Source organism: Fusarium redolens (assembly GCF_020744475.1).
Source record: "Fusarium redolens strain MPI-CAGE-AT-0023 chromosome Unknown BKA55scaffold_2, whole genome shotgun sequence".
Taxonomy (NCBI): domain Eukaryota; kingdom Fungi; phylum Ascomycota; class Sordariomycetes; order Hypocreales; family Nectriaceae; genus Fusarium; species Fusarium redolens.
This window is the reverse complement of record NW_025763665.1, coordinates 2171872-2184088: the sequence shown is the minus strand read 5'-3', so window position 1 is coordinate 2184088 and position 12217 is coordinate 2171872. Positions and strand designations below refer to the sequence as shown.

General features: G+C 48.4%; 2 protein-coding genes across 2 annotated transcripts; both read left to right on the top strand.

The window, feature by feature from the left end:
* Window positions 1–2491: 2491 nt before the first annotated feature.
* Window positions 2492–3760, top strand: BKA55DRAFT_589753 (velvet factor-domain-containing protein; the record flags this gene model as incomplete). The annotated part of the gene is made up of 1 exon (XM_046194995.1): window positions 2492–3760. One exon carries the CDS (start codon window positions 2492–2494, stop codon window positions 3758–3760), a length of 1269 nt encoding a protein of 422 aa, XP_046055152.1.
* Window positions 3761–10499: 6739 nt separating this feature from the next.
* Window positions 10500–12161, top strand: BKA55DRAFT_534112 (uncharacterized protein; the record flags this gene model as incomplete). Its single annotated transcript, XM_046189558.1, has 2 exons — window positions 10500–10846; window positions 10940–12161. 2 exons carry the CDS (start codon window positions 10500–10502, stop codon window positions 12159–12161), a joined length of 1569 nt encoding a protein of 522 aa, XP_046055151.1.
* Window positions 12162–12217: the final 56 nt, after the last annotated feature.

Sequence of the window (12217 nt, the reverse complement as noted above, 5' to 3'; positions counted from 1 at the left end):
TTGGCCCTTGCTGGGCGTGTCTCCCCGCTAACAAGCATGATTGAGATCCCTCGATAAGATGAAAATTGCCGATCTCCCTTCTGACTTTCTTTTGATCTAGGTACTGTAAATAGAATGGAACTAGGACTGTATAGCTTACCCGAGTTTGGGAAGCGGGCACACACCTGAATCGATCTTGTCAACATCGATCCCCATGGGTGTCTTTAGCCAGCCAGATTCAGCCCTGGAATATCCTTTAAGCTACCCGAGGTTAGCAGGCCAAACTAAGGGATGCGATTCACGATAATTCCATCCACTGATCTCCATCCCCCTGTGTGTTTCTGATGCCCTACAGGGAATCCAATGCCTTGATGATCGACCCACCAAGGCCCACATATACCCATCATGAGCTGGCGTGCAATGCCCACCTGAGAGCCAAGATCCCAGACTGGCACTTTGCTGGCGGAGGCTGCATTCGTTAGCGTGCACTCAAGATCAAGTAGCTTGAGAGTCCTAGAGAGTCCATCTGAAAAAAGAAAAAAAAAAGGAAAAAAAGATAGTTTCAAGGCTAGCCTACGACAAAGATTATCTACGCGACCATGGCAACGACAACGCAATGGACAGGAGAGTTCAGAGTATCCATACACCAACTCATGTCCTCGATACCTACCTGCTTTCCTAGCCGAGATTCATGATTTGCATAAGCCCCGTTCTTTTCATACTTATAGGTGCGCGAGTGCTGCCGGCGGCACTTCCATTGATTGAGGTTCCTGGTACATAGCATGCAGGTCTGCGAGACGGGGGCTTCAGGCTTCTATCTGCGGCCGCATGGCAGGTTAATCGATACGGAGCCCCCTTGTAAGCATCCATTTGCTCAACTTACTCACCTACATGCCGACCTCCATAGTTGCTTTACTGCATTTAGCAACACAATTTTTCTTGTTACTTGACCTAACCATGGATGCTCCATTTGCATATCGTGCCTAGCATTGGCTGTGATCCGAGGTAAGGTAGCGGGAGGCAAATGCCAATGGGTGCTTTTTGGTTTTTATGCCCAAGCCTTTTCCATGTCTGTTGGTAGGCCAGGCAATGGAAAATATTTATTAATAATCCCACATCTCCTTGTCATACTCGATAATCTCGAGCTTTTCTTTGCCATCCATCACCTTGGAACTTGTGTTTGTGAGGCCTCATTCTGTACTGTATCTTCAACTGCAACTCATTTAGCTGTCCCGCCAGTCAACCTTTTGGTTTTCTGGAGATCCGCATTTGGAAATCCTCGAAATCGACGATTTTGGCTGTGATCTTAAAAAGCACACCGCTGGGTGGCTTCGTTTCAGTTTTTTTCCGGTTCACTGCCTCTCAAAGCTCAACGACATCTTTTCCGCCACTGGTCCTCCGCCAACAATACAAAGACGGGAATCTTGGTGGCTCCCCGGTTCTCCAGTGCTTGGGAGTTTACTTTGTTTTGACTTTTGCCTCAGCGGTCTGAAACCTTTGGGCTCGAACCATTTTATTCCGCTCTCGACTGAGGCTGGAACGGCTTTGCGTTTAGAGTCGTCGTCCCTTCAACTACTTCACCTCCAGGCGCCTGTTTTCTATTCCATAGGCGCGGTGTTTGCATTGTGACGCTCGATAGCTCTGTACCCTCGCGTTCTGACCTATATCTACCCGCGCAATAGTCGTGCTATCCTTTTCCCTCACACAAAGTCTCACATTCTCTAGAGCCGTCATATTCCCGTTAGAACCAGGCTCAGCAAAGACCAAATCCGGCTTCTTGTGGTGTGGTTGCAAGCTCGCCCACATCCCTCACGTTTCCCATCAATACACAGCAGAAATACGGCTGCCCACGGCCTCATTCTACAGCCCTCTTCCCCCGACTCTCTTGCTGCATATGAGCCTGTGTATCTTTTGTTTCCTCTTTCTTCAACCCGGACATTGTCGTGGGCCTGCCGAGATTCTCCCGCCACCCTCGGCCGTTAGCCAACTTGCTAGTCTCACCCAAAGAAAGACTTTAATCGATCTGAGTCAATAGCGTCTCTTCAGAGCGCTGGGAGTCCATTGAGGCTACACGCCTTTTACTACACCAGCCTTCACCCACTCCCCCATCGTCTATCTGGTCAGTGGAACCGCCCGCATTCCGGCTTACAACCGGCTCCCTGGAGGTAGTGGACTACTGGGCCCTTCCCGCTCTTTTCTTCCCTTTGGCTTGGTTGATCCTATTCCCTTATTGGATACTACCGAAGGGTTCTGTACGGAGTACCTGGGTATAAGTTAGCTGTTGATGCAACCGATCTAAGCCGCCACTGATCCTCCACTAATAAGCTCGACACTGGCGTCTCTCTTTCCCATACATCTATGTTGAGGGCAATCCTTCCTGACTGAACCAGGATATTCCACAACGTTCATGTCTCTCACAGCTGTCGAGACCGCCGCGCGAACATCACAGCGGTTAAACGCGATGCCACAGACCATGTCGGAGGCCATGCCACATCCACACGCAACGACAATAATGAATTGGGCCCCAGACACCCATCACCCTCCTCGGGGTCCAGTTCACTCTCATTATGACCAACAACTGTATTCCCAGACGGGCCTACTCACCGTAGGACCCGACCATCGTCGTCCTTCACATCCGCAGCATCCTCAGCACCCACGAACTGGCCATGTTTACCAACTGACCGAAATGCCAGGCTCTGTGCCTCAAAACCAACATCATCACCCTCCCCCGCCACCTAGGCTTTATGCTTCTGACCTTACAGCTGGACAGCAAGTCCGTCCACCCCAAACTCCATCTTCTTTTCTTTCACGAAATAGCGAAACGGTAGACCATGTGCAAGGTCACCACCCAGTATATGCGCCGGGACTGCACTCAGTGTCAGAGGACCAACCATCCGCCTTTGTACATGGTCAGCATAGATCATCAATCGATATGTGTGCCGTTCCTCCCTTCACAGGGTATCGCTTCAACCCGGCTGTTACAACCGATGGTGGACTGCCTGATTCGAATAGTCCTATGGTATCTCCAACTGAACCAAGGCCTGATCTTATGAGAATATCCGATATTCTTACCACTGACGAGGGACGCGGCGGTAGCATGAGCGTGAACAATCGCTCAGGCGATGTTTGCTTTAGGCTCCAGATACGGCAGCAACCAATTGCTGCTCGATCATGTGGATTTGGGGAAAGAGACCGGAGAGTAATCGATCCACCGCCAATCGTCCAGCTTCTCATTGAAGGTGCCAATCTCACGAAAGAGGAGACAGTAAAACATCTGCGCTATCCTCACTACGTGATGAGCTGCTCTATTTACGATGAATCTGGGTCCTGTGATGCCTCGTTCATGCCTGAAGAGTATCGGCAACAACGCCGACTCATGGGCTTACTAGTCAGTGCCCCGTTCGTCGGCAAGGATGAACATGGCGAGGAAGGTTGCTTCTTCTGCTTCCCAGACTTATCCTGCAGAACTCCTGGCTCATTTCGCCTTCATTTCACCTTGGTCAAAATTGACCCGATCCGTGCAAAAGAGGTCAAGCGCTTTCCGACTTTAGTTGACGCTCAGAGCGATGTTTTTACTGTCTATACAGCAAAAGACTTTCCTGGGATGCAGGCTAGTACAAAGTTGACCAAGCGGCTTAAAGAACAAGGCTGTATTATTTCTATCAAGAAGGGAAATGACCGGTCCAAAAATGCCAGGAGCCACGACGATTCGAGCGACGGAGAGCAAGATGATGGCGAAGCTACGTTGCAAGGAAAGAGGCGACGCCGTTCGGCGCGATAGTGAAGACGCAACATAATATATACAAGGCGTTCAATGTGTTTTCAAGGCAGGCATGTTTCGGGTTATACACGTATACGGATGGGATAATACGGCGCTATACTGATTGACGATGCTACCTGGGTGTTTCTATACTGCGCTACAGAATGAAGGTTTGTTCTGAAGTACTCATTATACCACAGTTTTCATTTGTTTCGGCAAGGCATGCTTCAGTTAAAAGAGTTTCAGCATATAAGTTCATGTCGGGAAGGGGCACTATGTGAAAATCACAACTTATGGAATAAAGACAACATGTATTCTCCTTCTCGTCCTACATGATCCCTCGTTGTTCTCGTCAAGAGCCCCAAAGGCCTGTTAGAAATCACAACTCCTCTTGGGAAAGGTCATATATGGCTCAACGGAGCATATCACATCCAGCCGCGGATGCATGATACCAAGAAGTCGACCCACAACGAATAGAATTCACTCTCTTCTGGCACTAATATTATTTGAACAACAAGTTTAACAATGGCTGGGGTGTCTTGTCCCTTGCAGCCAGGATGCGCAGGTATTCCCATGACTCCAGGTGCATGATGTTTATTCCTTTGCATGGCCTCAGAGCCTTTCCCAGAACCTAGCTGTTATGACCAGATTCGGACGATCGAGTAAGAGTGGTACATGGGCCACGAGTCATAGTCGCATTCCAGTCGAACTTTCGGACCCAAACCAGATGTTTTCTGTGTGCGTCCACGAAGCAAGCTGTGTAGTGAATTGTTTTTCACCGAAATTCAACTGCATGGCCGCTCACTGGGGAGGTTTGAATGCTTCTAATGAAAGCAGTGACTGGATCAATGAGCTTGTGCAAAAGTGGCAAGATGCGTGCAACTTGTTGAATGTGATAGGTCAAGTTTACTAGTACTTGTTAGGATATCAAAGTGAGATTTCGCGAGAAGAGATCAGATGACAGAAAACTTTGTGACGGGGCAGCATTATTCTTTGTCGTTAAGTTCAACGTTCTTTTATTGCCCAACTGTCTAGGAGGGTATCCAAGAGATTGGCAGCACCACACCACTACGCTGAGTTGATCGGCAACTAGTATCATGCTGAACCATCTCGGAGGAAGGGAGTTGGTCGCATTCAGTAAGCTATTTCACATTCACAGATATCAAAGTTGGCGAATCAGCCGTTTCCAGACGGCTGCCCTTGTTAAACACACACCCAGGTCGATCAGCGGGTGCCAGACAGAACCTTAGTTAATAAACATTAGACAATTTCAGAATCACTGCTCAATAACCCATCATTTTCGGAATATTCCTGGGTCTCATACTACCAATGTCTGCTATTCTTCTATCTCCACCCTCAAACCAAACTCGTGAGACTTGCCCGAAGTTGGTAGAAACCGAAAAGCGGTTGAATCTGATGCGGGAACTACGCAAGCTCCCGCATCTATTGGGTGTCTGGGAAGCTCTGTTATCTGATCTCGAATGAGATACTCAACTAGTTAACCCAGAGATCGCTTGTCAAGGCAAATCTCCGAGAGTATGGTATCGCTTCCTTAGGGAGAGATGCCATACGACACCTGATCTCGCACCTTGACGATGGATGTCAAAATACTGAAAAGGGAGAACTTGGACTTGCACGATAAGGAGACTCTTGCGAACAAGTTTCGTTGTTTCTAGCTCGGGCTTCAGCCCTCGGCCGATTCCGGAGAAAGGCATTCGAGATGAGTCTCCGGAGAAATCGTGCTGTAACATTCCACTCATCGATGATATGTGAGTGACAAGCAGAGGCAAATCTGACATGGTGTTTTCTGAATCACGCTCATTGTCGATCACGCCAAGGCCCGGAGAAAGACACCAGGTTTTGAGACACATCTTTGATCCAGCAACTCATCCCTCGTGTCGCCTCTCGGCGCTGCCCCTCATTATACAGGACTCAGCTCAACATGGTACGGCACATGTGTCTTTCTTGCATATGACTAATTATGTGGCGAATCGAGCAACTGGCAACAGCAGATTCGTTGCCAACGTTGTGTTAGCCGACATCAAGACATCAATCCTAGCTATGCCAGAGCTCAAGACGCCTTCGAAGTGCGATTGTTAATGTCTAAAGCTCCATTCTTCCTCTTCCCCTTTCTCGCTTCTCCTATCGTGTCCCTGCTTACAGATTGGATGCTTGACCAGACCGTGAAGCTTGGCATGTGAGGCAAGCGGGAGTTTTCTAAAGGTCTGGAAGCTGTATCGAATTAGTACGTGAGTGTTTATCAGGGAAAAAAAGTAAACACACCATTCCTGGCTACTGGCTCAGCCTCCTGATATATTACATGGGCCGAGGGGGTACAGCATGTAAGGGAAGTTTACTATGTCAGCGCATGGTAAAGTCTTCTGCATGAAAATGTCTCAAGCAAACCCATTTGAGATAAACCGGCAGCACTAGTATCCCTCCCGCACGCCACACATTACCGATTACGTGCTTTTGACAACATCAACAGCGGCTGTTTCAGGATGCATTGCAAAAGTGGCTGTCCAGTTTGGTGTGAGTGGCTTGATATCGAGATTTCCCACATTCAGTGCTTTTATGCACGCCCGTGTAAAAAGTACTTCTTGAAAGCGCATGACTATGCCCCTGAGACGTTTTGTTCATGGAATTTGACGTCGATCTGCCATCTCCGCATAACGGTGAGAGGAGGTCTCGTCCGAGACATCGGCTGACTCTCGAGAGAGCTTATACAGAAAACGGAGGATATCCCCCGTCAGCCGTGGATAGCAAACAGACTACGAGCATGTCTCTGACCGAATAATGGGGGCTTGCATAACAATACAACCAACGGATGTTAAGGGGTTCATATCATTGACATGTTCTTCCAGCGGCAGTATATGCATGAAACTTTATGTGAGCTCATGACTGGTCCAGTACCATATCAGGAATCTCTATATCTTTGATGCCACGAATTGGCCTGTTGGTGGCTTTGATAGTGCCTTACTCGTCAAAGGGACGGAACAGAGATCATGCAATTTTTATTTTCGTACTCCTGATAAAATGGGGAAGAGAAATGAGAGTTTCTCTATATATCGTTGGGTCTCTTCAGCAGCAGCATTGTTTTCTTGGCCGTCGGTTCTCTGAACTTGACATCAGGGAATATATCACTGATGGTGACTAAACCAGGACAATATCTACTGAGATAGCATGCATCACGAAGTTCGTTATAGAGTCAAATTGGAAAATATAACCACATATTTTGTTCTGGCAGTCGACTCAAAGTCCAGCACCATTTGGTATGATTGCCATTTGTTGTAATAAGGCTAGCTTTCATATTCTACACAGCGAAACTTGGAACTTTATTTTGATCTTGCTTGGGCTTTGTTCCCAAGCATTGTCACTGTACGCAGGGTAGGCCATTCCTAGTCATGGACATATTAACCTTGAAAACGCTTTGATTAACACAAATGTAACTAGCCAATATTGAAAGACTAGGGCTCACACTGGCTTATACAAATGCATTTGTGGCTGAATTGAATGATATACTGTTCAATCTATTATCCAAGTCTCTCTTTTGGACTTTATGTAGGTAGGTGTGAAGGTTGAATAGGCCCCATGCCTAGACTGATCAACCGAAGATTGCAAGAGCTGGATGGCGGATACCTGTATTCATTTGCCAAGCATGTGTGACTTTCGTACAACTTGAAGCCTGTTCTGAATGACGATGATTCCACGGCTCCAGTTGCCTTCTATGAGATATGTCTGAATGACGAATTGACATTCCACCTATCATCAAAGCTTACGCAGTGGTGAACGGGCCTGGTGGTTTGAGACGTCGTGAAATGATCAATCATGGACTGGTGCAGTTAGCCAATACTAAATGGCCGGTTGACTGCTTCATCGAAGTTTCTGTCACTCGAGGATCAGAAAATCACCATGGAGGCATGTGTAGTTATGCGTTCTTAGATAGACAGTGAGTTGGATCCCAGTACCTCTATCCAGCTAACTTTCAATGTAAATAAAAAGTTAACATGCTAGCACGGCATCAAGCCGATATCTTATATTGTGTGAGGGCCGGCGTTGACTGATGTTTGTTGAGGGGTATATCTCTATCAGTAGAGGCATTGCGTTTCCTTGAGAAACTGGTATAGGCATGGCTAAGAGCTATTGTCATTTGGCATTGCATTTATACCATCACAACTGAAGAAAGTCCATAATGTTTGCTAGTGGATGGTTACTGACTTAACATCGATTCTTACTACGGACAAATAATAGTCCCTCGAAACCGCTCGCGGAATAGTCGGGCGTTTCATGGCACACATTGCCGTTGATGAAGGAAGAGACATTAACTCCAAATTGAGACCTGGTGGTGAAGAGCAGCTGCAGAAGGGATATGCGCATTAACCAATACAATCCAGCTATACAGTCTAATTGAGACAGCCTAAAAAAGGAGTTGTCGAGCCGTTTCCCTGTAGATAACTTACGACATAGCGTAGATAGATGCTTAACCCATCTCGGCGGGAACAATTCATCGAACAAAGCCGATTACCTTTCAGAGCCAGTCTTCAAAGTTAAGGAGTTGAAGAGGACTCAACGGTTGACAGCGCTCCCTTGGTTAACAATCAGGGAGAATCCTGGCGCGTTTCAGGTCATTTCGGTGGAGCTTTAGGTAATCCTCAAACAGACAAGAAAGAGAAAGGCAGAAGCCACGCGAGGTTGTCTTTAACAGCCCAGATCAATCCAACGATTGTCGACCCCTTGCTGGGGATTAGTGGCGCAAAACCAGCAACGCGTAATTATGAGTGATGTTCGGATACTGCTTGGAGGCTCAACAGAGGGAAACGAAAACGATAAAGGTCGTCGAGTGAAGACAAGGATACACTGTTTGTTTCTCTGAACCCCAGTTTAGGTTGCTCCAGGGTTGAAACACCCGCTCCGTTTCGCGGCCACAAGTAATAGTACAAGGATCAGCCTGAGGTTTTCTGCATTGCTCATGACAGTACGGGGGATTGAAGGTTGAGAAATGTGTATACTTGGCTGTTCAGAATGAGGTGGCGACAGCATATAATTGACTATCGAATTGTCATCAGGTGAACTAACCGTCAATAGTTATAGTCGTTGATCGCCCAAGGACCATCTCAGTCATCCAGATTAAGCCCATGGCTCTACCCCTGCAACACCAACAAGACCCCTGTTGTTTCAGACCAGGTCACGATCTGCAGGCACTTTAGGGTGTGACCCTGTAATCTCCAAGATCTGACGGGCCGGTCCTCTTTGTTCTGAACCTTTTCTGTTCTGTGTGCTTAGTAGTAGAAGACGAGGAGTGACGGTTGTGCAGCTCGTATTGCAACTGCGGTTGTGGCGCATAATCAGTCTGAGCAAACATCTTCATGATCGATGTATCACAGCAGATGAAGTCGGAGTGCAGAAATACGGACTGTAGCTCTTCAATTCCACCACCACCAATCAAACATGACTGGGCCGGTTCCAAGTCACACCGACCGCCAGCGCATCTCTGTTGTACACTGCTTGCAGTCGTTACCGCCTTCCTACCTTACTAACCTTATGAGGAACATTCACTGAGGAAGTTGTTTTTTTCTACGTAGGTGTGGAGGGTGGTTCACGGCCCCTGTCAAGTTCCCCTGTCCATCATCCACTAACCTGGGCGCCAACCGCCATGACTGAGGGTTTTCGATGCAGGTACGCATATACGTTGCAATATAGACTCTGACCAGCCCTATGAAAACCGAGAACAAATACCCAATGGTATCTCTGGATATTAGCGCTCTTTGCTGACCCAACTCTTGCTTGTTTCATCTGACTTTGTCTCCTGCCTCTTCATCAGCTATCACGACAAAGTCGAGCAAAAAAATCAAGGTTTAATACCTTAATTTACACATGACCCCCATATGTGGCGTGAGCCGTTGTAGCCAATCCTCTTTCACCATTTCGCTACACTAGAAAGTTCCGAAAACGCCTGGAGGCTTGGATGACCCCTGAATGGGCCCTGGCCGTTAGTAAAAACGGGGGAATAGTAGCTCGCCACGCCCATAGGCTCCATCATCATAATCCTTTGATCAAATAGACAACCTCAATGATGAGAAAGCCAAGAAACCAATGATGGACGTGCACGCGTTTAGAGAATATCAAAGTGGCCGCAGTGACAGGGCCGGTGCAGTGCTGATTATAGCAGCCTTATGCGCTGTGCGCCAGTGTTGGCGGCTGCAGCGAATGAATGGATCCTAAAGAATTCAGTCCCCCGTTCACACAGAGACCTTTACCTCTGATCCTCGTCCAACATACTTCTTTCTCTTCATCCTTCCACACGCTCTTTTTCTTATTTATCTTATTTTCCCTCGTACACTGCACTGCTGGGCACGTCCTATCCTTTCTCTTTTTCGGCTCTACTTACTTACTCACTCATTCATTCTTCAGAGCAGCTTCAGACCTTTCTTTTCTCTGAACTGCTTGTACCCTCCTTTTCCACTGTCAACCACCACGATCTATCCGTCGGCTCTGATTCACTTGCACTTCACATAGTCACTGGACGGTTGCGAAACATTCTTTCTTCTCACAGGTGCTCCGGTATCACCTGCGTGCCCTCCCCGCTTTACACTTGTCTGCTTCCTCTTGAAGAAGAATCAGGTTTCATTCTCAGCGCTCAAATCCCAGAGATCTCGACGCTAGCATTTACATCGTTTCTCACTCCGCTGTCGAAAATCTTTCCGTGCGGTTAAACCATAAACTTGATACCTTTAACCAACATTTATCATTGTCAACCATCATGAAGTCCGTTTACGCTACCGCCGCTGCGGTTCTCGCCGGCGCCGCTTCTGCTGCTCACGAGACGGGAACCTTCGCCGTCTTGCGCTTCACCAACGACCAGCTCACTAGAGGTCGTATGGATCCTATCCTTTTCCCTGGCCAGACTTCCACTCATGTCCACCACATCATGGGTGGCAGTGGCTTCAGCACCAAGGCGACCGGGAAGGATCTCCAGAAGTCAAAGTGCAGCAACGCGCTTGTCAAGGGCGACAACAGTAACTACTGGTTTCCCACTCTTTATTTCCATGACCCCAAATCTGGGGAGTTTGAAGATGTTGAGTTCGACTACTTCAACGCCTACTACTTGTAAGAGCACTGCCTTGTCTCATTGCGCCACTCCAGCCCTTCATTTTCCCAGTTATCGTACTGTCTTGCGCATGTTACTGACAAAGCGACCAGTTTCGAGAAGACACACGATGATATCAAGCCTTTCCCTGTTGGTCTCCAGATCGTTGCTGGTGATGCTATGACCCGTACCATGCCAAAGGCTGGCAGCAAGCCCAATCTTGACCCTTCAAAGGGTCCTGTCAATCCTGCCAGAATGACTTGCCCCCGCTTGAACAACGATTACACGCTCCCATCTTGGGATGCTAAGTCTGATGGCAAGTTGGCAGGTGTTGGTGATCCTGTCAACAAGGGTGAGGGTGTCGGTTTCCCTGATCGAACTTGTGATGGCAAATACTCTCCCCTCCGAGCTGATGTCCACTTTCCCTCTTGTTACAATCCCGAGGCTGGCCTCACCGACTTCAAGAACAACATGGCCTACCCCGAGGACAATGACGGTTACCTCGACTGCCCCAAGGGTTGGATTCACGTTCCTCACCTTTTCTACGAGGCTTACTGGCGCACCGACAAGTTTACTGGCCGCTGGACTGAGGGTGAGGGCAAACAGCCCTTCGTCTTTTCCAATGGTGACGTTACTGGATACAGCAGCCATGCCGACTTCATGGCCGGTTGGGACGAAGATCTCCTCCAGCACATCATTGACACCTGTAACGCTGGTACCGAGGGTATGGACCACTGCCCTGGCCTCACTTACGGCCTCAACAAAGGCGACTGCACTATCGAGTCCGAGGTTGATGAAAAGATCACCGGCACCTTGAGCAAACTCCCTGGAAATAACCCTTTGAGTGGATTTTCTTATGGCGACAAGGTCCCTTCAATGCCCTCCGGCGGCGATAAGGAGAGCAGCCCTAGCAAGCCCTCTATCGAACCTTCCGCCAGCAAGCCGGCTTCTGGGGAGAAGACCACTGCCGTTGAAGTTCCCGGCTACACCAAGCCCGCTTCTGATTCCACTGATATCCATGAGGAACCAATTATCCCTAAGCCTACTCTACCTTCCCATCCTGCAGCAGTCTCCGAGGCGGCTGCTCAAGCAACCGATGTTCTCTCTAGTGCCCCCAAGCCAACCGAAATCTTCGGCAAGCCTGAAAAGCCCAAGAAGTGCAAAACCAGAGTTCATACCGTCTGGAACACCGTCACAATCACACAAACAGCCAGTGTGCCTGCTCAAACTGAGGCTGACACTCCTGCCTACAAGCGAGATCATGTTCGACGACATGCTCACCACCATGGCAGTGGACACAACCATCTCCGCCGCCGTAGCCACCTCCGCCGCTAAGCATAGCAGACTGGCGAACTTGGTCTGCTAATAACATACTTTGAATGGCAGTCTAG